This window comes from Mauremys mutica, chromosome 2, assembly GCF_020497125.1.
Source record: "Mauremys mutica isolate MM-2020 ecotype Southern chromosome 2, ASM2049712v1, whole genome shotgun sequence".
Taxonomy (NCBI): Eukaryota; Metazoa; Chordata; order Testudines; family Geoemydidae; genus Mauremys; species Mauremys mutica.
This window is the reverse complement of record NC_059073.1, coordinates 274,887,946-274,912,431: the sequence shown is the minus strand read 5'-3', so window position 1 is coordinate 274,912,431 and position 24,486 is coordinate 274,887,946. Positions and strand designations below refer to the sequence as shown.

Here is a 24,486-nt window from a genome sequence, read left to right as displayed (position 1 = left end):
CAGGTCCTTTACATTGCCCTAAGTCACGTCTGATGTCAACTTCTGTAATCCACCTCTGTGAGAGGCGTAGCGCTTAGTTAGATTTTCATGGGCCGACTGCGAGGTAGTGCAGACACAGGGTTGTGTAATTTGACTTAATTCGCCTCCAGGTGGTGTCCCACAATGCTCAACTGTGACCACTCTGGAGATCATTCTCAATTCTGCTGCACTACAGCCAGATACACAGGGAACAGCCCCTCCCCTGCAAAAAGTGTGTGTTTATTTCCCATTTCCTGTTTGATCAGCATTGGGAGGGTGCCAGCCTGAGAACAGCTGATCATGGTGACTACATGCCCCAAACGTGCTCCAGCCTGGTCTGCCTAGGAGAGAAGAGTCTGTGCAGGCAGAGCTCTGATCCAGCAGAAGAAACACTGACATTTATGCAAAGTTCGTTCGTGGAATCGGGGAGAAAGGCTACACGAGGGACACACAGCAGTGCAGTGTGAAAATAAAAGAACTTAGCCAAGCATACCAGAAGGCAAAGGAGGTGAGCAGTTGTTCTGGTGCTGAACCCCACACATGCTGGTTCTACAACAAGCTCCATGCTATTCTTGGGGATGACCCCCACAAGCAACGTGGACATCTCACAGCTATGAGAATCTAGGGACAACAAGGAGGAGGATATGGTGGATGAAGAAGAGGCAGAAGAGAATGGGAGACAGGCGATCGGTGGATCCATTCTCTCCAAGAGCCAGGAAATATTTTTAACCCTGGAGACCTGTGGGTCGCAGGATATCAAGGTGGCTGACTGTGATGCTGGGGAAGAAGGCACCTCTGGTGAGTATCCATTTAAAATGAAAGTCCAGTTAAACTTTAGTGGGCACACACATTTGGTGGTATTGCATGTTTACTGTGAAGAAAAAGCGAGGTGCTGGTTCTCTGCTTACAAGAGGCCACTCGTGCTACGCAGAGGGTGGCCCCCAGAAAAGTCTGTTTATGTTGGCTGGGATAGCCCGAGAATCCTCCAGGGATCTCTCTAGGAAACTTTCATGGAGGTACTCTGCAATCCTTTGCAGAAGGTTTCTAGGCAGGGCAGTCTTATTTCTTCCACTATGGTAGGACAGTTTCCTATACAACTCCTGAATTAATTCTGCTGGCATCATTGTGGTACACAGCATAGCAGCATAAGTCCCAGGTCTATACCCAGATGCTTGCAGCATCTCCTCCCTTCCCGCCTCTGTTACCCTCAGGAGACTGATATCACATAGAGGCGCCTAGGGGAAATTGGGGAAGTTCTCTTTAAAAGTGCTCTTACATGGGAAAAAAAAAGACATCCCGGATTGCCAAACCATGCGGCTGCTAATGTGCTTTTACTGTGCTCGGCATGGGTCGGGCAGGAGTTTAAAGTGGCTGATAGGGGACTGGGGCCCCACATGAGAGAGTCCACAATTTGGGTGTGAAAATGTCCCCCCCCCATTCGTAAACAGCTTCTCTTGGTGCTGTGGGGTAGGGCCATTGTTCGACTAGCTACCTGTGTTCCCAATATAAACCTGCCATAAACTTCATTAAAAGTGCGGGCACCCGGGGGTGTGGGGGTGTGTGGGGGGGGCACACTCTCCATGGCTGGAGCCACAAAACAGCACAGTGAACAGTTACAGATTTTTATTATGTTATGGCTTGCACCTAGTGTAATAAGGTGTGTGTGTGTGTGTGTGTGTGTTTTTTAAAGAAAACGGCCTTGCTATAGAAACATTTTATTCATGTACAATGGCTCCTTTATTTTTTCCCCTGACTGAGAGCTGAAAACGTGTCCTTTGGCATGTCATCAACACCTGAAAGCAGACTTTCAGTGATTAGAAGGAGGAGAAAGAACACAGGAGGACATGTTCACCGAGATAATGAACCCTCCAGGACAGCTGACACAGAGCTGAGAGCATGGAGGATTTCAGTGTCTGAGAAGTTAGACATAGAGAGCCAGAAAGCTTCCAATGAGCGAAAGCATGCAGCGCACGATGAGATGCTTTGGATTATGAGGGACCAAGCAAACATGTTGAGGCGTCTGGTTAAACTGCAGGAACAGAAGCAGGAGGGTAGAGTCTCTCTGCAAACCCTGGTGGACAGCCAGCCAGCATCACCGGCGCAAAATCACCCTCACCCAAGCATTCCATTATCTCTTTTACTTAACTCGGGGAGGAGGGTACAAGACCCATTCACACACCTTGGATGGTCTGGAATGTGGCGTTATGTTACACAGATGAAAATGTTTCTGCCGTTCCAACTTTACAACCCCTTTTCCCCAGAGTTATCTTTTCTTTCTGTTCTCCCTCTTTACTTATGTTTGTTAAATAAAGCAAATGGATTAGAGAAATGAATGTTCTTTACTGAGTAGAAGCAGTGGGCTTGGGTGGAGGGGTTGGCTTTACAGGGACAGTGATACAAGCCAGGTGATTTGGGAAAGCACAATGCAGAAAAGCAGCTCACGTTACTGTGACTCATTATTGAAATGGCTTTTCAAAGCCTCGCATGTATGCAGCACCCCTTGCTGTGCTCTTCTTATTGCCCTGGTGTCTAGCTGCTCAAAAATGGCTGCCATATGACCTGTCTCAACTGCCCCCCTTTTTTCCAGATACTATGGAGCACACAGCAGGCAGCTATAACCAGGGGGAGGATCTCTTCACTAAGGTCCAACCTTGTTAGCAGACTTCTACAGCGCCCCTTCAAATGACCAAAGGCACATTCAACCACCATTCTGCACTTGCTAAGCCTATAGTTGAACCGTTCCTTACTGCTGTGCAGATAGCAGGTGTATGGCTTCATGAGCCATGGGAACAAGGGGTAGGCTGGGTCCCCCAGGATAACTGTAGGCATTTTAGCATTGTCAATGTTAATTTTGTGGTCTGGAAAGAAAGTCCCAGATTGCAGCTTTTTTAAACAGATCCAACTTCCTAAAGATGCGCGGGTCATGAACCTTTCCCGACAACGTTGATGTCGATGAAATGCCCTGTGATCCACCAGTGCTTGCAACACCATTGAAAAGTATCCCTTTTCAGTTTATGTACTCTTTGGCAAGGTGGTCTGGTGCCAGGTGGCATGCATATCCCCATCTTGGCACCCCACCGCAATTAGGGAACTGCATCACAGCAAAACCATCCACTATGTCCTGCACATTTCCAAGACTCGCTACCCTTCGTAGCAGAAGTTGATTAATGGCCCTGCACACTTGGAGCACAGCAGCTCCCATGGTTGATTTACCTACTCCAAATTGATTCTCCACGGACCAGTAACTGTGTGGTATCAATCTTCCAAATAGCAATCACCACTCGTTTCTCCACTGTCTGAGTAGCTCTCATTTGTGTGTTGCTGAACTGCAGGGCAGGGGAAAGCTCTGCATAAAGTTCCTGGAAGGTGGCCTTCCGCATTCAAAAGTTCTGCAGACACTGCTCATCATCCTATACCTGCAAAACGATGCAGTCCCACCTCTCAGTGCTTGTTTCAAGGGACCAGAAACAGCGCTCAGGAGAATGCAGCTGCTCTGTGATTGCCAGCAGCAATTGTGAATTGTTTTTTTCAATGGCTTGCAGCAGGGCTGCTTGCGGGACATCACTATGTTCCGTGCAGCAGACCCTACATTGGCTCTGGAAATACTGCAGAACGCACGAGGTGTTTGAGATGCTCACAGCGAGTGCACTACTGAGCAAGCTCCATGCTTCTGGGGTTATGACATATTGGCAGCGGTTTTAATGTGTGAAAACTACTGGGTTATTTGCTGTTGACATGAGGGAGGGAGCACATTGCATCATGGGATGCCGATGGAATGTTCCCATTCTCCACTGCGAGTGTTTTGGTTTCATGAGGCATTGCACAAACTTCCCAAAACACACTGTGGCAAGTTGCATTTTTTTGGGATAGCTACCCACAATGCACTGCTTTGTGCAATAATTCAGGAACTGTTAGTGAGGACACGCTCCATCGAGACAATGAGCATGGTGTGCCCATGCACAATCAACTTCATTAATTTGGGGGCTCAAGGTCAAATTAGATAAAGTCAACTTAATTTTGTAGTGTAGACAAGCCCTAAGATAATAGTATAAGAAACAATCATTTAAAAATTATCACTGCACTTAGGAGATCCTTTCATCCAAGGATCTCAAAGCACTTAATTAAATCTCCCACTACTCCATTGAAGTAAAAAATATTGTAGTGCCCAAGTGGTTAAGATATTACTCTTTCTTATTAGAAGAAAGAATTATAGTTAAGGAGAACGTAACAGTCGTTGGGAACAGTATGAAGGAAAAAATGTCAAAGTACTTTTAACACAGTGGTCCCCCCTACTTTTTTGCCCGTACTTCCCCCTTACCTGGTCCGCACACCCCCCAGGCCTGGAAGCCCTGGGTCATGGCTGGGAGCAGGGCCAGGAGCTGGTGGCTGAGGCCAGACCTGCAGTTGGGGGTGGGGCTGGAGTGGAGCTTGCGGCAGAGCAGGGCTGGGTGATGATCCCTTCCCGCCCCCTGGGAGCGAAGGCTTGGGCCTCACCACGCCCCCCCTAGGGAGGTGTGTCCCAGTTTGGGAACCACTGTTCTAATAGGATTTCAGTTCACAAGAAGGTGGAATCAAGTTGGAGAGATTGGAGTTGATCCACAGTTCAAGTTGCAATGTGAAGCCTGGGGGTTAAAAAGGAGAATACATAGGGTTTTTGAATGAGGAAGAGTGAAATATTCCTAAAAAAAACCTACATGATATACAGAGCTACTAAACTACTTTCATAATGTTAATATCTGACCTGACCCACTTCTCCTCTTCATCCCATCCCTACTGAATTTTGGTTTTTTACTAAATACTCTAAATGTGTAAAACTAGTTTTTAAGTAAACTGGAGGATGTGTTTCATGTCTTGCTTCTCTTAGCCAACATGCCATTTCCAGAGAATTGTTTAAAGCAGCACATAGTCAAAATAAGTTTTACTTTTCAGCGTTCTCAGGATTATCATCAGGAGCTCTATTTTGTTACTCACCCAAAAAGGATGACAATTTCAGCAGTGACTTCTAGCATTATAGGTTTGGTTCAGTACTGACAGTGCCATCTACTGAATAATCACCACCAGCATTGGGTGTACTTTGGATATATCCCATATAAGAACTGACTATCTTGCCCTGCTTTGTTTGGTAAAGTGTAACATGTTTGTGCTGTAGTAACAGTTCTAGTGCAAGTGATTTTCCCCCCTACAATTTTCCATTGATGGCTCAGCTTCAACTCCAATCAATATACATTTTGATTGTCATTAACAAAACTATCAGTATAATTAGAAACTAGAGTAGCACTTAATCACTTTACAGCATAGATAAAACTACTAAATCAAGATAGTGAGGTGTGAAATCTTCTTAGGGCATTAGGCTATCAGGTACTGTCTTTACATCACAACTTTATATCCAATTTCTCCCATTATCATCTATGGGAATTATGTATGCATATTAAAGGAAAAACTTGGCCCATATGCAAGTGGAATCTGTCTTTTATGCAAAATTCTACATAATTATTGAAGATTTGAGTGGGTCATCAGCATTGTTTCGGCGCACTTTCAGACAACAAAATATCAGAAGTGATTCTACACACTAATTACACTCCTACACAAACAGGGCATAGATTAGTAAACTGTATGTACGTGTTAACATTCAGGTTTTTTGGTGCAAAGTTTTTATATTTGTATTAGAATTCAGTTTGCCAAAAGGTAATAATTCTCCTTAATCAAACAACCCAAGTTATCTTACCTCTTTATTTCTAAAACTTTGACAGTTTTTAAATCAGTGTAGCTGCAACTAAACTTTGACATAACTCTGAAAATACATGCACCCTTCCTTGTCAAGATCCATATCTATTTGTATCTAATTTGTTCAAAATATTTGTGTATTACTTTTGCATAGTATTATGGAAAACTTGCAACCAAAGAGCTGAAATCTAGAGACGTTACTCACTTATAAATATAAAAATATAAAAAGGTTTTGATTTTATTTCACACAAAATACTTGGAATACATCTACAAGCCCCTCCTCATAGCCATTCCAAAATCTTTAATAATACATTATCTATGTATATACAAAACATGTCTGCATACTTTAAAAAAAGCTTTTGCACAATTGTTTTAAATATGAAAAGAATATAAAACTGATTTGTTTTTAAAAGTCATTCATTTTCTTGCTAAGACTTTCAATGTATGTACGTACGTACAAAGTATAAGCTAGCATAATACAAGCATTCCAACAATTCACTATTATATTAAATATGTTTTTCAAGGTAACATATTGCTTGGCTTTATAAAAAACAATACATCTTCCTTCTTTCTATTTTTCATGAGTTGAAGGCAGCGGTACAGTCAAGGATTCAAGATGTCCTCCAAAATTTTCACAGATGATTCATACAGGGTTCTGAAATCAGAGAAATCAGTGAGCAGCTGAATAAGACATGCAAAAGGAACACCTTTGCCTATTTGCTTTTCAGTAAATAGCTACTCCCTTATTTCTTTGAGAAGTTACACACCACTAGTTTAAGGAATTAAAGAAGTTGTTTTATTGGATTACATTTAAGAGGAACAATCTTGCTCAGCATTTCCATTCATCTCTTTGAATGATTATAGATTACAGTATAGCTACAGAGGATTATAGATACAGTATAGCTACAGAGGATCAAATCTTTAATTTTAAAACTGAAAAAAAAGTTTTAAATTTGAATAAAAGCCTGAATTTTCCCCCTTTTTTACAAGCTTTAAATATGATCTAATTTGTTCTCTACTTTCAAAAAGGTATAAGGAAGAACAATTAGAGTCTCTATTTAAATATTTTTAAAATACCGTATTGGTACTGTTTCTTAGTATTTGACCTTCTACATATTTAAATCACTGTTCATTTACTTCTCTGAATATTTGGTTTACTGCCCTTTTCTACCTCTGCCATCTTACTTCACATACACAGCATTAATCTTCTGAAGTCCAGTCTTGCCCCTTCCTCATTTCCCTTTTTCTTCTCTGCTCTCAACTCCCCTATTTCCTCCTCTTATGGTCACTCATTTTCCCCATTCCCTGCCAATCCACATAATTTCTCCATTCTCCTCTTTCTCCGGAATTTGTTTTCCCTAGTGCTGATCTTCCTGCATCTTTATCCTTGGTACTAACAGCCACCCATCTGTCACGTCAGCATGTGTACTATCCTCAACAACATTCCCACCCCTGCACTGGAATCCTTACAGCATCTCAAAAAAGATAACTGCTATCCCCAAGCTTTTCATCCAGGGGTTGGCAATCTTTCAGAAGTGCTGTGCCGAGTCTTCATTTATTCACTCTAATTTAAGGTTTCGCGTGCCAGTAATACATTTAACAGTTTTTAGAAGGTCTCTTTCTATAAGTCTATAATATATAACTAAACTATTATTGTATGTAAAGTAAATAAGGTTTTAAAAATGTTTAAGAAGCTTCATTTAAAATTAAATTAAAATGCAGAGCCCCCTGGACTGGTGGCCAGGACCCAGGCAGTGTGAGTGCCACTGAAAATCAGCTTGCGTGCCGCCTTCGACACGCGTGCCATAGGTTGCCTACCCCTGTTTTAATCTATCACACTCCATTTTCTTGCATTCCTCATCCACCATTGCCTCTGCGGTTGCACTCTCCCACAGAACTTCTCATACTCACCCAGCCTTAAACTGTCCTCAGAAGACCATAGTCAGGGCGTCTGGCTTATCACCAAACACTAATGCAACATTTATCTTTGTAGATTTGATTTCCTGATGCTTGAATTCATATTGTGACAAACTGTCAACTTTATTTTCCATGCATCATTTCTCCAATATTTGCAATGTTAGTTATTTGTAAGATTCTAAGGATGCCCTATATTAGCAATGCTAGTCACTAACTTAAGTATTGCCCGAAGAGCAAACATACAAGGAACAATTCAGGAATTTTATTTAATATTTTGTTTGGCTTTAGATCATTAAACTGAAATGTCCCTTCACTGAGAGACTCATCATGCCCTAAGCTAATGGACGTCCAACCATAACAGAACTCAGAATGACTGTAAGGCACCAAAAGAGAAAAAAACAAGGTAAATTTAAAGTCAATTGTACTAAATGCTCTTTACCTTTACTATTTTGAGTATGCTGCAGGAAATCCTACACAAATAGTGAGAAACTATTTGCAAGTTCTCTTTAATTAGCACTTCAATGACAGAGCAATGAAGGGTTTGGAAAGACATCTAATATGATAACGTGAGGACAACATTAAATGTTTCAGCATAAAAGTTAAATAGGTTTAATTTCAGTGCCCAGATACTGAAATGCTGATCATACTAAGCAAATATGATTATATATAAATATAAATAATATAATATTTCATAGCTTATTTGTTGAATGGAAAAATCCATAATATTCGCTTTTAACTGTCAACTGAAACTGCTAGTTCACTTGAGCAGAGAAGACTAGATTCTAGTAATTAGAAAAACGTGTACTTCTGGTATAGTGAACTAATTTCTGATTTAAGGGCAGCACCTGAGGTACTCCAATATAGAAGACCTCTACATATTTCTTACTGGTGCCCGATGCCCAAACTTAAAAGGCTGGGGCAGCATGCAAAATCCCTTGGAAATTTAGTCAGATCCCAGGCTCCATCCACCAGGGATAAACTACAGTAACGCCTCACTTAACGTTGTAGTTACGTTCCTGACAAATGCAACTTTAAGTGAAACTATGTTAAACAAATCCAATTTTCCCATAAGATTTAATGTAAACGCGGGGGATTAGGTTCTAAGGAAATTATTGGGGGGCAGACAAAAGGCATTATATACTGTACAGTACTGTACTGTGGTGGGGAGGTGCCCCTGGCTTACCCCTGGGGCTTAAGGTGCAGGGTCTGGAAGGGAGTTAGGGTGCAGGAGGGCGCTCAGGGTGGGGGTTGGAGTCTGGGAGGGAGTTAGGTGCGGGAGAGCGCTCAGGGTTGGGGTGTGGGAGGAGGCTCAGGGCTGGAGCAGGCAGGAGGTGCAGAACATTTACCTGGGGTAGTTCCTGTTTGGTGCAGGGGGTGTGAAGGTGGCTCTGCTGATTCTCGGAGCTGTGATTCTGGGAGGCGCTTTGAAGGGGAAAGAGCCACTTCTTTCCGGCCACCGGCCGCCCCTGCTCCTCCACAGGCCGGAGGACTCAGGAGGACCAGGGGCAGCTGCGCAGCCAGCAGACGGAGAGAAAGGCTGCTGCTCTGCAGCCGCTGGCTGCGTGGCTGCCCCTGCTCCTTCTGAGTCCTCCAGCCCGTGCTCGCAGGGCCGCATTCTGAAAGGGGCTTTAGAGCTGCAGGCCAGGGCCCCGTGGCCACCTGAGCCCAGGGCCCTGCAGCCCCTATGTTCTGGGTGGCCCTGCCTGCTGGGGGTGAAGGGGGGCAGCTTCCCTGCTCGCTCCCACCCAGAAAATCCTCCCTCCCAGAAACAGCTGTTTGGCGGTGGGGGAAGCACTGGGAGGGAGGAAGGGAGAGGGAGGAGGCAGAGAAGAGGAACTTGTGCAATGCTCCCTTGTAAAGGTCAGCCAAATGACATTATAAGGGAGCATTGCACAACTTTAAACGAGTATGTTCCCTAATGGAGCAGCGACGTAACTTTGAAACAACGTTAAGTGAGGAGTTACTGTAATTCCCAAAGGGCTGACATTTTAAAATAATGTAAACAGATGTAAAAAGTAATAAATTAAGCTTTGAGAAGAGTAAATTTATTATAGCTGATGTTAGCATATATAAATTAGTACATTATCTGACCATATAATGAGCTGTGGACTAATTTGCAGACAATTTTGACTACAAGTTTTCCTCTGGCCAAACAGAATGAGAAAGATGTAATAATTAAAAGAAAATTGCTGTTTACCAAAATAAGGCAGAGGAGTGGTGTGGAGAAAGTGAATAAGGAAAAGTTATTTACTTGTTCCCATAATATAAGAACTAGGGGCCACCAAATGAAATTAATGGGCAGCAGGTTTAAAACAAATAAAAGGAAGTTCTTCACACAGCGCACAGTCAACCTGTGGAACTCCTTGCCTGAGGAGGTTGTGAAGACTAGGACTGTAACAGGGTTTAAAAGAGAACTAGATAAATTCATGGAGGTTAAGTCCATTAATGGCTATTAGCCAGGATGGGTAAGGAATGGTGTCCCTAGCCTCTGTTTGTCAGAGGGTGGAGATGGATGGCAGAACAGAGATCACTGGATCACTGTTAGGTTCACTGCCTCTGGGGCACCTGGCATTGGCCAGTCAGTAGACAGGATACTGGGCTGGATGGACCTTTTGTCTGAGCCAGTATGGATGGCCATTCTTATGTTCTTAAGGCACGTTGCAATCAAAATATAATTGCATGTGAGTCATTACAGTACACAATGAGACTAGTGGTCCATTATCATCCAGCATCCTTTCTCTGATAGCAGCCAGTACCAAAACCTTTTAAGGATGGTGCAAGAACCAGCCAATAGAAGTGGGCAATTATGGAATATAACCAGCCCATTGGTAAATTTCTTCCTAACCCTTTTGCAGTTAGTGGATTATGCCCTGAAGCATGAGTTTATATATCTTTCCAAATCCTTAAGATTTTTTTTTTAATCTAATGAGATTGTGGATGTTCTTACTATCTTTACCAATATTTAATCTTTTCTTAAACTCTGTTAAGCTCTCAATGATAGCATGTGGGACAGTATAACTGTGTTTTGTGAAAAAGTATTTCTTTTTATCACAATTAAAATCTCTGCCTTTGAAATTCATTAAACGTTCCCTTGTTTGTACATTACCAAAAAAAAAAAAAAAAAAAAGTATAAACAGGACAGTCTCCTTACCACATATAATTTGGTGTACCAGATCATGTCACCCCATCGGTCTCTCTAAATAGTCCTAATCTTTTAATTCTCTTCACATGAATGTTTTCCCATGCTTGCTATTATTTCATTTATTTATTTCACCCACGAAAGCTCATGCTCCAAAACGTCTGTTAGTCTATAAGGTGCCACAAGACTCTTTGCTGCTTTTATTTATTTTGGTTTGTTTGTTTTTGGAAAAAACATTACCAGAACTGAAAACAGTCTTCTAGTTGAGGATGTGCCATTTTTTGTCATTATTTAATTTTTATAGTGTTTCCATTCTGTAATGCATCCTAACGTTCTGTTTACTTTTTGACTGCACTTGTTCATTGGCAGAGTTGGTGTTCATAAAGCTGTCCAAAGACACCCAGACCACTTTCCTGCATGTTATAGTTAATTTACAATGCAGCAATGCATGAGTTGTTCATATTATTTCTTTGAATGTGCAGTACTTTACATGTATCCATTCTGAATATCATCTATAATCATGTTGCCTATTTATCTAACTTTGTTAGTTTCACTGTAATTCCCTAGTGTTTTCTGCAGTTTTGACTAAATGAATTGCGTAATTTGAAAGTTTTGCCACCTCACTGCTCATTCCCTTTTCCAGATCATTACTAAATTTAACTTTGGTGCTAATATAGAACTTTATGGAACCCCCGTGTTAACCACCTTTCAAGCATGGTCTGAAACAAAAGTTTATAGATGTGTGGCAATTCTTCTAAAAGGGCCATTTTTTGGAATTTAATGTAGCCACCCTATACACGACACCCACATATCATTTGAAAGCTTAATTTATGTATGTTTAAATGAGGTATGATGTGGTACTGTCAAGTTGTGCCATAAGCTTGTAGGTGATATGTAACAATGGTACCCAAAATGAGAAAGTGTCATTTTTTGCAGAATCACTGCAATGACTAACAAAGAGTAAAAACTTCAGTCAATTTCAATATCTTAATGTGGTGTTTATTGATCAAAGCTTCCAAATGACAATGTATTAAAAGATCTGTACTGGTTTTGCATAGGCAAATATTTCTTTTTAAAAAATGAAGCTGTTTAGTATGTGACAAAAATATCAAATAAGATTTTGCAATATACTAACATGAAATGTTTCACATTGCATATTTTTATTTGTCAAAGTACCTCACAAGTTACCACAGTTTTATGTATTTTCAATTAAAATTTGCTGACCAGATCAGTCTCACACTGAAAGCTGTATCAGTAGATTGCATGCCCATAGTTTGTACTGCATAGTGGCTAGATATACAGGTATGTGAATTCCTAATGTAATGCTTCTCTATCTGTAACCTTTTGTACATACAGTGTTGCATCTAGTATGCCTGGTAGAACGTTTTAATCTGTAATTGCCTATGCATGCAATACTAGTGTTTGAAATATTTTAGAAACCAGCTTTTTAATTCAGTGACACTTATGCACAGGTCAGTATTACTGTTAGAGATGACACAGCTTAATATTATGAATATACAAAATGAGAGAGAGAGAGAAGTGGCCTAAAAAGAAGTAATGAATACAAAGTCCACAAACAAGTCCTTGCCTCTGCACTGAAGAGGGATGAAGTGCATGTTATAGCTCTTACCAACCATGTCATCAACAATATGACAAACCCATTTGACCGTGAATCACATCCAGAGGTGCTTATCAATTTATCTACTGGACTGCATGTAACATCTGATGTACAAGAGTCTCCACTGAAAACAGCAGATGTTGCTAAAGAAAAATGGGGAGATTTTTGAGAGGCACTTGATTATGATGGAACACATAGCTTCTTCAGTCCAGTCTAGAAAACTGGAATCAAAACATCTGTTGACATGGCCAATATGACCAAATTTAAATCTGGCAAGGGAGGGACAATCACAGCAGTTATCAGTCCAGAAATTGTTTTCCACAGAACCCTGTCCTTAGCAAGATACAGAGACGTTGTTTCAGTGACAACTGTTCTTAGTCACCCAATACGTCCTGTACCTATGTCCCTCTTCCATGCTGAAGGAACAACATGAGAAGAACAGACAAAGCTGAATTGGGGAATCATCTAGAAGCTGAAGTTGAAAGAATCTATGAGCTAAGACCATTCAAAAGAGAAACCATAGCGTACATCAGAGATGTCACGACTGTCATACAAATGATGGCTAGTGCCAAATTCCACACATTCAGTGAACTGATTGCTGAGTACTTAAGACAGGTCCTAAAAGGATTTGACAAAGCTAAGTCTGTAATCAAACTCTTTGACAAATATGACAACAGCAACTCTGTGAAAACTGCAAAAAGCATCAGACAGGATCTAAGGTTGGATGCAAGAAATATCAAGTGATTGGTGGACGCCCTCTGCCTCCATGAAAAAAGTTTCTATATGTGGCATCCAACAAGCAGTCGCTTGTAAAATTCTTCTGTGAACAAATGGTTCGAAATGCACATAAGAATGGAGGAGCACAGCACAAATACTTCTCCTTGCTGGAAGCTTTTGCAATGGTGAAGTAGCAAAGTCCATTACCAGCAGACAAGATGAAAAAGTCCGAGACTTGTCTAGTAACACAAGAGAAAATGGACACAAGGATGCTTTTGCATGCTATATGTGCCAATATGGCTTTTGGTCTCTTGGTGTAAAAGGAATTATAGTAATTAGTCACTTGATGCACATATTTTGGTCCTTGTTGTTCACTACACCTCTACCTCGATATAACACGACCTGATATAACATGAATTTGGATATAACGCGGTAAAGCAGTGCTCCTGGGAGGGAGGGGGATGGGCTGCGCACTCTGGTGGATCAAACCAAGTTCAATATAACATGGTTTCACCTATGAGGCGGTAAGATTTTTTGGCTTCCGAGGACGGCGTTATATCGAGGTAGAGGTGTACTTTCCAAAAATGGAACACAAACATCTAGATTGAAACAGGTACCATTACCAGCACAAATGACAGGTGTTGCTTCATACCTGTGCATGCAATTTGTGGCACATTCACTCCTGACTTCTGAAATATACTTCCTGCTGTACATGTATTAATAGGATGGGATTGTATCATCCCTATTTGGTATTACAAAAATATCTGTGATTAATTTTGTGAACACAAAGAGCTTACCACTTCAGAGAGCTTGCTAAATTGGGGGACAGCAATCGACAAGCTGAAATGTCTACAGCAAAGAAGTTGGTAGCAATGCTGTATGACCAGAGTGAGAAAGAAAAGGAGACTCTCGGAAATCTGAATTGCTTGTGCCTCAATCTATCCATCAAAAAAGATGAGCCACTGGCCAACCACCCACTGTGAGAGGATAGTTTTGAAATGCATGTCAAAAACCATCTGGGCAAGCAAAGGTTTAGATGCTTTCACACATAGGCAAATCAGATATTAGATCACCATTGCGACATGGATAGAAAAATGTGGATGATGAACTATTTCTGTATTCTTCAAGGGCCCAATGGCACCTGAACTTCTATGAGACCTTATTTGTGTCTGTACCAGTAGAGTCATTGCACAATCAACTGTCTGTAGTTAGAACAATATTCCTTGCACAGAACTCATCACATGCCAAGACAATGAATATTTGGCTGTTTGCTCTTCAGATTTCATTTTAGCATTCCTAATTTCCATTTTACATATTTTCTTTCTGTCTTAGGTTCTTTTTTACCATCTTTTCCCACCATTAAACCAATGTGTTTTTTTTAAACAAAAAAAACCAGAAGACACGAAACAGATGTGCATCAATGCCTCCCTGCTGCAAATCACAGGAAACTGACTGTCCAATTTGCCCACCAATTCCTAATAAAAATTGTTGGAACATATTACAAATATATGCATGTCATCAATGGCTATAACTTATATTTGTTATCCTAAGAACTCTGAAGAGATTATAATTAGGCACGGTGGAGGTTTTGAATATATTACATTTTATTTCTATCTGAATGCAGTAAATAAGAGTATTTTTAGTGTTAATAAAACTATGAACTTTTGTTTCAGACCATATGCAAAGTTAAAATGTAAGTTGTTGTAAAATTAGCATTTTTTACTTTTAACCTGTGAAACAGAAGAAGCTAATTTGGTCTAAAGCCAACCTCCTATAAAGCTGAAATTGCACCAAAAGCAGAATCTTATGACTGTGGTAAGGCACTAAAATAAGCGTTTATGACCCTGGATACATTTTTAGCTAGAGATATCCATATTAGCTAATACACACAATGCAGAGAAAATCCCTCAGCTCTAATGCTTTGAAACAGCAAAGTTACAAAGAATGCTTGCTTTTCTTTGTGCAGTTCCTAGTGAGATTGGGACTTTAAAAGGAAGCAGATTGGAATATTGTGGGTTCTACAGTATATAGAACAAGATGTAAAAAGTTAAATTTAAAGAACAAAACATGTAAAGAGAATTACCATCCGAAAGGGGGAGTTGAACTAGGAAATTTAGTTCTTTAACTTTAACCGCAACATTCTGGCACTATTTTAATCCCTGTACATCAGTGGTTCTCAAACTTTTGTACTGGTGACTCCTTTCATATAGCAAGCCTCTGAGGGCGACCCCCCTTATAAATTTTAAACACTTTTATAAATATAAACACTTTTTTATATATTTATCACCATTATAAATGCTGGAGGGGAAGCAGGGTTTGGGGTGGAGGCTGACAGCTCGCAACCCCCTCAGGGGTCCCAACCCCAGTTTGAGAACCACTGTTGTATCATATGGATTTCAGTAAACTTCTTCACCAACAAGTACAGAATCTTGCATCCCTTTTTCAGTCAGTAGGTTTTTTCCCTGTACAGCAGATTTACCTTTCAAAGTTGCTAAATTCTTCCATGGCAACTTCTCTGCATGTCGTCAGCTTCTTTTGAAGGGCATGTGCAATATCCTTAACAAGTAAAGCTTTGTGCTTACCTATTTGAAATAATATATTAAAAAATAAACAAGTCTGCATATTCCTATGTAGCATCTATATAATAAATTAACAGTTTGTTAAAAACTGGCAATATATTTACTAAGATTTTCATTACCCAAGTTAAGTGTATAAATTTGTGCTTGTGAATGCTATTATATTGCTATAAAACAGGATATGGAAGAGGACTATGTTAGCCTAGCAGATAAAGATTTTTTTTTTTAAAAAGACCCCACAAAGTTTTAGATCCAACGTCTAATAGCATCCCTTACAACTCTGCATTTTTCGTTTTAATTCTGCATTCCTATAAAAATTACTACTTTTGAATTTCCACAGCTAACTGGAAAAATAATTGAACATTTTAAAATTAAGTTGGACTAAAATCTACTACTGACAAAAGCCTTAATTGGAGAAAAAATTAGTTTGACTGACCTTTGATTATAACAATTATGTACGCAGCAGCTGTAAGACTAATAATTCCTTCAATTTCTTCACAGACAATGCATTCCATTAATTCATTTAAAAATGACCTAGAAGAAAATCAAACACGTTCCTTTAAAAACATAAATAGGACTTTTAGTTGGCCCCCCCCAACAATGGTAGTTCTCCAAACCATCACATGGGAAACAATGATCTAACATCAATCATGAGACTCCAAAACACAGTTTAGGTGCGGAAATCTCAAATGTACTTCTTACAGAAGATTGTTAACTGGCTGATCTCTGGAGTTTCACTGCTGATAATTTCAGAGGAAGCAATGTATTCTGTACAGTGGTGGCTGCCTAGGAATGGAACAAGGGAATTTAGGTGAAATAATTCATATGCGAAGAGGAGCAGCAGTAACCAAAATATAAAGATTTTTCAGTGTATTCAGAAAAGAAAAAAAAACCAGACCAAAAAAAAAGTCCTTAAAAGGTAAAAATAGTGGCTCTAAAATAAACTCTAAAATAAACTGGAATTGTAACTCATTTAATTGTCTGCCATTTGCTGTGGAAGTCAAACACGTTGATGGTGTGAACCAAACTCCAGATGGTGCTCTACAAATCTCAGATATCTGAATGACTCAGAGAAACAGCAGAGGTTGCTTGAGCTCTGGTGGAATGGGACTTGATCAGTGTATCCTGGATTAGATGGATCCAGACGCACTATCATATAGCAATTTCTAATCATGCCTAAATAGGTTTTGGACTGTATTTGTATTATCATAGCACCCTGGAGCACTAGTCATGGACTCCATTGTGCTAGGTGCTATACAAACAATACAAAGGGACAGTTCCTGCCCCCAAAGAGTTTATGATCTAAGTAAAAAATTAGGGAACAAGTGAAGACTCCCTGTTCTGGAACTGCACAGGTAGCTCCACTGCTCTGAGTATATGTCTACACTAACCGCCAGATCGGTGGGCAGCGATCGATCCAGCAGGGGTTGATTTATCGCATCTAGTCTACACGCGATAAATCAATCCCCGAGCGCTCTCCCGTCAACTCCTGTACTCCACTGCTCCGAGAGGAGCAGGCGGAGTCGAGGGGGTAGCAGCAGCAGTCGACTCACTGCAGTGAAGACGCCGTGGTGAGTAGGTCTAAGGACGTCGACTTCAGCTACCTTATTCACGTAGCTGAAGTTGTGCAACTTAGATCAACACACACACACACCCTCCCCCTCAGTGTACACAAGGCCTGAGTTGCAGAAGGGAGTTCATTTCCTTTCTTAGTAATGTCTTGTGAGAGGGATCCCTGGAAAGGGACAAGGAAAGAGGGTAGGGAATGAATAGAACTGGATGGTGTATCCCTATAACCTTGGACCAGTTGGTCCTGGAAATCTGGTTCCAGGCTTTCTGAAAACAAGACAGTTCCCAAAACGGGGTGGGGCAGACCTCAGACTCTTGACCATACCTTCAAACCTCCTGATGAAGGATATATGGTTTTCCTCCTCTGGAACCTCTGCTTCTTCCTTGGAGGATATTTGCTGGCCATAATAGGATTAGAGGGATTGCCTATGTCTCTGATAATTCTGAGGCCTGTATTGTTTCTCATGGAAGAAAGAATATAGGCTTCCAGAGCCTAAGATGGCTCAAGTCCTTTAACATGTGCAGGGTTTCATTATTATGCTTAATTAAGAGGTCAGTCATTGAACGTGGTCATTTAGACCTCCTTTGGTATCCTGAGGACTGCAACCAAGCAACCTGCATGATTGCAGAGTCAGAGGTTTCAATGGCGGCTTAATGAGAGGTCCATGCAACCAGATGCCACTCTAACACCAGGGACTTAGATTCCTGCAGCAGCACAGAGAGGAACTTTTCAGTGAACTGCCCAATTCAAGTAGTCATATTCAGTTAGGAGTAGTTGGTAATTTAATATTTATGCATCTGAAAACTATCTGAGGAGTATGTCTTTCAGTCAGAAGTCAAGCTTTTTTGGAACTTTGTCCTGAGGTGTTCACTTGGGTAGTCCCTGCTGCGTAGACATCTCTTGGACAGCAGTTATGACAAAGGATCCAGGCACTAGATGGTTATAAAAGTATTCAGCCTCCTTAGAGATGACTGGTAGCACCTATATCTGTACTCTGACGTGGGGACCACTGAAGCTCCAGGACTCAATGTTGAGAAAGGTCCCACTTCTTGACTATGGAGGTGGGCACCACTGAAGCTGAGCTTTGCCATAGGCATCTGGTTGGCTCCTACAAGCCTTTGGCAATGCCAATCTACCAGGACCAATGAACACAGACTGTCTAGACATTTGCAAGACTTCTCATGCACTATTCTCCACTAGAATGCCCAAGGTGTGTGGCCTTCCCTGGAGAAGTTCCTAGTTTTCTGGCTGGGTCAGAACAGCTAGGTGGACAGCCTCATCAGGAGAAGAGCACAAAAAGGACTTGAGAAATAAGGCTGGACCTCCGACTCCTGCATATTTTCCTGTTCAAATTCCTGGTCCTGAAGGTATGATTATATGCTGGATAAGTTGGCTTTCCTGGGGGGGTCTCTGGAAGAAGAAGACCTGGGTCTAGAAACAGTATCAGTGGATAGAACCCTTCTGTTGGGGTGCACTCCCAAATAGCCATATGTACATGGGATAGGGGAATGGTGTTGCAGGCCATGGAGAATACTATGAGGGATGTTCCTACCAAGAATTCAAATGCCCTCTCTTGTAGAAGTGTGCTCTGGACTCCCCATCTAAATAGCTCAGTTCATAAGGCAGTTAGTGAGGCAAATAGATAGGTGACACTTTCCTAGTCACTTCAGATGGAGGAGGAGGAAAAGAAATATAACTCCTCCACAGGAGCAAGTCCTGGAGCATCCTCTACTGACACAGAGGGCCATAGAATCATAGACTAAGGTCAGAAGGGATCATCTAGTCTGATCTCCTGCACAATGCAGGCCACAGAATCTCACCCACCCACTCCTATATCAAACCTGTGTCTGAGCCATTGAAGTCCTCAAATCATGGTTTACAGACTTCAAGGTGCAGAGAATCTCCAGCAAGTGACCCGTGCCCCACGCTGCAGAGGAAGGCGAAAAACCTCCCAGGGCTTCTGCCAATCTGCCCTGGAAGAAAATTTCTTCCCAACCCCAAATATGGTGATCAGCTAAACTCTGAGCACATGGGTTTACGATAGTGTACTCAGTTCCAGGACAATAGTTGCCTAGTACATACCAGAAACAGACTCTGGCAGCTCAGATGCCGTCAAACGTCCTTGAAACATGAACATTGGTTCTGAGGCTGTTTCATCTGTGTCTGGAATTATGAATGGTACTGCAGAGGAAGGTGCAAGATACTTCAGTGTCTGTGCCAGAAGATTTGGTACTAGGGCTGGGAGCTCAGAAGCTTGCACCAGGTTCTTTGGTGTTGGTTCAAGAAGCTCTGAAGAAGTTTTGGTTCTGAGTGCTTCAGGATGGGTGCTTGGCTGCCATCAATACTGGTCAAAAGAAGGATGGCTTCTTCAAGAGGTGACTCTTCAGTACAGAGGCATCAGTGGCATCCAATGTGGTACTTAAACTGTCTCTAAACTTAGATCTATTGTGTGCTGGAGAGAGAGAGATCTGAGTCTCCAGATACCATGGCCATTATGCTCCTTCCTTCCTCTCTCCTCAGAGAGGCAGAAGAGGCACTTAGCATGTCACTGATGGGAATAGCTGTCTCACAGGAGAGATAGACTTTGAATCCCAGAAGCTTTGATTCCACCATGTGCAGGGGCATCTGGTGCCAAGGCACCCCCAGACTTGAAGACTTTTCCCTTTTTTGCCAACAGACTAAAACTATATAAATCTAACTAAACTAACTATAATTGGAAAAACTAACTAGAGACAACAAAATCGGGCAGAGATGTGGTTTTCAGTCTCCTCTTACCACCTGTGATTGCAAGACAGAAGGGTGATTGTGGTTGCCCTGCCCTTTGGACTCTTGAGCTATGGAGCACTGGACGGTGTACAGAGCATGGCATGGTCCCCGACACGGCTATTCAAAAAGATTCTGATCTGGGATGCATGCACAGCAGAATTAGAATACATGTGGATAATCACTTGAAGAAAAATAAGTTATGAAAAAAATTTAAAAGGGTGATTAAAATGAAAATTGAAATTCAGCTATAACTGCATCAGACTCAACTAACCCCCACTAAAATAGAGACAGAATACATAACAAGCATCCCAATTTAAGTCCTACAGAAAAGTCACTCGGGAAAGCTGCAGAATGCACACCAAGCTCTCTTTCAGGGCATACTTAACACTTAATATAGTAACAACTAAATAATTTCTTTATGCCATTTGTACAGTGCCATCTGTGTGTATTTTACAGTTGAGTTTTAGCATCCATGTTGTTAGTTCCAGGTTATATGATTGGCGTTATTTCTGGTAAAGACTTTGGTTTGATCTAAACCCTTCCATATAGGAAGAACTAAGATTTATAAATACGTTTTGAAATAAGTATGTTTTGAAGAGTGATTATGAGGAAAGGAATTATTAGAATGAATAGTCATGTGATTCTAACACAAGGACAACAGAAAAAGCAAAAAACTAACACAATCAACGCACCAAAAACGTAAAGGATTATGGGATATTACATGGAAATGTAGTAGGTGATGTAGGTATTCACTGACTAATTCTACAAACTTGAATTTAAGAATTAAAAGCTTGTTTGGTAACTTACTGGTTTCACATTAATAAACCTTATGGAAACTAACAGACAAAGATTACCTGACCACATTTATTGACTTAATTATCATTGCCATTAAAGTGCCTGAAAGTGGAGGAAGGTCTGCAGTGGACCCTGGTGGTGCAACTTCTTCTGCATTTGAAGCCTAAAAATAAGACAGCTCAAATTCAAAATAAATACAGAAGCACACGGAAAATACTTTAAAAAAAAAAGGATTTGAGTAGCTACATTAACTGAATGCATGTTTACATTATAGGGAGACACATTTAAATGTATTTTTCTAGTTCATTTCAGAAAAGTACTTGACAGTTTAACTCAGTAGGGTCAAAATAAACAAAGCAAAGTTTGATTGGAAAGATTAAAACTTTTAACCATATATTTGGCATTTACATTAAAGGAAATAACTAATATCATTCATAGTTGATCTTTAGCAAAAATACCATTTAAACTATATTGTTAATTAATATTTATAAAGGTGGCAGCTCACCCACAGGGAAGATATTACATAAAGAATTCCACTCTGTAAGTAAATGTATTAGCTCAGTGGTTCTCAAACTTTTTACTAATGTGACCTACCAATTGCATTGTGTCTCTTTTGGGGACCCACTGTTACACCCTCTCTCAGCCTGGTGCAACCCTCTCTTTCTTCCCCTTCTAAGTCCTTCAGTCATCTGTTCTCCCCTTCTTAGTCCAAGCCTGCTCTCGCTCTCCCAGTCCTATCCCATCTTGCAGCCCTAGTTGCTCCCCCTCTCTCTTCATGGCCAGGCCTATGAACGCTATCAGGCTACTGACTGTCTGCTTACTGGCTCCAGCCCAGATCCTGCTTCCCATGCTGCTGCCTGCTATCCACGGGACGTAAAAGTAGGTAGGCAGCAGCAGCACAATGCCTGTACATGCATTGAAGGTGCTTTCACCATGGTGCTGCCACCCAGATCCCAGTTCCTATGCTGCTGTGGGTAAGCAAGAGCATGAGGTGGGGGGGGGGGGGGAGGGAGGGCACACACAACAGATCTAGACCCTTCCCAGACTGCACTAGTGGGTTGGGACCCACCATGTGGGGAACTAAGAACATTAGATAATAAACAGTTTTTATAACCAAAGATACGGTGATTTCCTCGTTTGCTGCATGAGCTCTTATTGGTGTCAAGTTTTGAGTAACAATAAGACTAAGTCAAACTTGTTTTTTTAATAGCAGCATAGCTTGAAACAAAGATGTTTTCTCCCATTAGTTTTGTGAAAACAACTCTATAAATGATTGACTTCTTTCAGTCATCCAAAATGTTTTGGATAATGAAATTCTTGATTGCCCACTTGTGGTCTATCTAGAATTACCTACTAATATGGCGTGGTGAAGCATTTTGCTGTCCTGGAAAGTGCAGCACTGTAAGGGAGACTCGAATACCCTCCTGGCATAGAGGAGACAATCGGGTTCCCCTCAGTCTATAAAACAGTCTATAAAACATAGCTGTCAAGTTGACGGTCACAGTTTGTATGGTCAGTCCTTGAATCATTGGTAGAAATACTGTACAGGTGCAAAAAATTGCCCTACGCTCTAGTAAGTATGCAGTCGAGTTTCCTGACAGATCCATAGACTGCAGGCCTAAAAGTGGTAGAGGTGAGCTTCCCCCAGGCAGAAAGACATCTGTAAATAAAGGCCTTGGTGGGAAGAGGTAGGAAGACCAGTACTCCTTTTCACACCTGATCTGGATCTTTCCACCAATAGTGATGAGAAGACTTCAGAACTATCATATCTACGTGGTGTCTGTTTGGAAGATATACAAGTTCAACCACCATAGCATGCAACAAAAGTGAAGTCTCAAATGGTGCATGATGTGTGCAGAAAGCCTGGTGACTGACCAGACATAGGCAAGCTCTCACAGTAGTGTTTGCATGAGTCTGGAACTAGTTGATGAGGACTATGTGGAAGTAGAGAAAGAACTGACAGGGATTTGTAGGCACTCTCTCCCGGCTGTAGCTGCTAAACAGAATAAAGTATCTGACTTTGCTGTACCCAAGCAAAAAGTGAGAACTAAGTTTTTCTCCAACAACTACCATATCATCAAACATGTCCTTAGGCAGATAGGCCCTTGCTGTCATGGAGTTCAATTCTGCCCCTATTCAAGTCTATTCTCTATATTGGCACCCAAGGAAGGCATCTCTCTGTTGATTTTTAGGCCCAGTGCAACAAAGTTAAGAATTTGATTAATGGAGACTTCTAGTTGCTGTGGTAAGCAAACAGCCAAGTACATTATGGGTATAGAGATGTCAGAAGACAGCACCTGCAACCATTTTGGAGGTTGGTGCAGCGTATGGTGACTGCCAGATGTTCTTTGCTGGAGCCAATAAAGCTTCATTCACTGGTAATGCCAGACTTGGGAGTATGAAGTATATTTAGGAGTGTAAGAGCTGTTCTGTACCACCACAGGAGTCTTAAGTGAATCCACTATGCAGCAGAGTAAATCCCGGGAGCTTTTGTAATTATCTGGCTGAGAGGGTGTTGCAGGAACCACTCCCTTGTCCAGAGATAATGAGATAGCAGTTGGCATGGTCTGCTCTAACATGGGAAGATGCTTTTCCTCTGATATCTCTTAACATGTTGAACTGCAACCTGAGACAGCCAAGCTCCTGAATTTTTTTTTTTTTGGGGCATAACAGCCTAACTACCAAAGCTTTTTATTAAGCCTACAAAAATGCCAATTTTATCGCTGCATAATGCCTCCTTCAACAGGTCAGGATCTCTGGCTTTCCTTTGATGTACGGTCAATGGAGGTTCAGATTAACCAGGGAAGGGCACTACTGTACAATTCAAGCTTGACCACTGCTAGCCCTCTTTTGAATTGCTTTGGTTTAAAGGTTGAACTTTTAGTATAATAAATTCAAAAAGTACAACAGATTATTTAAACTCTTTACCTTTCGCAGTGTGTGACTTATCTCAACCACTACTGCAGCTAGGAGAGTAGAGAGTACACCACGGTGAACTGTTGGACAAGATGAACACCAGCATTGGACTGTGTGTATGAATTCTCCAAGAGGCATTTGAATAGAATGAATTAACTAAAAAAAATAAAAATAAAAATATAGATCAGTTACAGTATTTCCACTTCGGGAGCATTTTAGTGCAATTAAAAGCCTTCAGTCAGGGATTCTCAAACTTTTAGAGTTGACTACATCTTAATAGAGTGTCTCAGGAACTACTGTCTCTCTCCCATTTGCTATCACATAACACCTCCACAGCAATTGCTTACCTAGAAAACTAATGTTAGGAAAATATTTAATGTAGGTTAGCTGTCTTTTGGTGCAATTTAGCAACTCAGAATAAGGAAGAGAACTAGCATTACGAGAGCAGTTAGGTCTCTGTGAATCTATCCTTTAGGGCCTAGTCAAGGGGTTGAAAAGCGCAAGGAAAATCCCCCAAGGGCACTAAAGGCAAAGGCTTGGATCCTAAGGTTATGTCTACATTTGAGCTGGGAGATACTATTCCTAGCTCATGTAGACATACCTACACTAGCTCTGCTCAAGCTGGCATGCTAAAAATAACATTGTAGCTAGGGTAGCATGGACAGCAGCTTAGGCTAGATGCCTGAGTATGTACTCACCCAGACTTCCTGGATATTACCTGGGTGGCTAA

General features: G+C 41.2%; 1 protein-coding gene across 4 annotated transcripts in view; it reads right to left on the bottom strand.

The window, feature by feature from the left end:
- Positions 1-5,344: 5,344 nt before the first annotated feature.
- NCAPG2 (non-SMC condensin II complex subunit G2) overlaps positions 5,345-24,486 on the bottom strand; it is a 125,822-nt gene continuing 106,680 nt past the window's right edge. For 2 of the 4 annotated variants that reach the window (XM_045003348.1, XM_045003349.1), the window contains exons 24-28: positions 23,769-23,912; positions 20,900-21,003; positions 16,146-16,243; positions 15,613-15,715; positions 5,345-6,397 (exon numbers count right to left, since the gene is read on the bottom strand). In XM_045003348.1, the coding sequence (XP_044859283.1) occupies positions 6,346-6,397; positions 15,613-15,715; positions 16,146-16,243; positions 20,900-21,003; positions 23,769-23,912 (501 nt within the window). In that variant the 3' untranslated portion in view covers positions 5,345-6,345. The other 2 variants (XR_006576600.1, XM_045003350.1) reach the window with 2 other exon arrangements.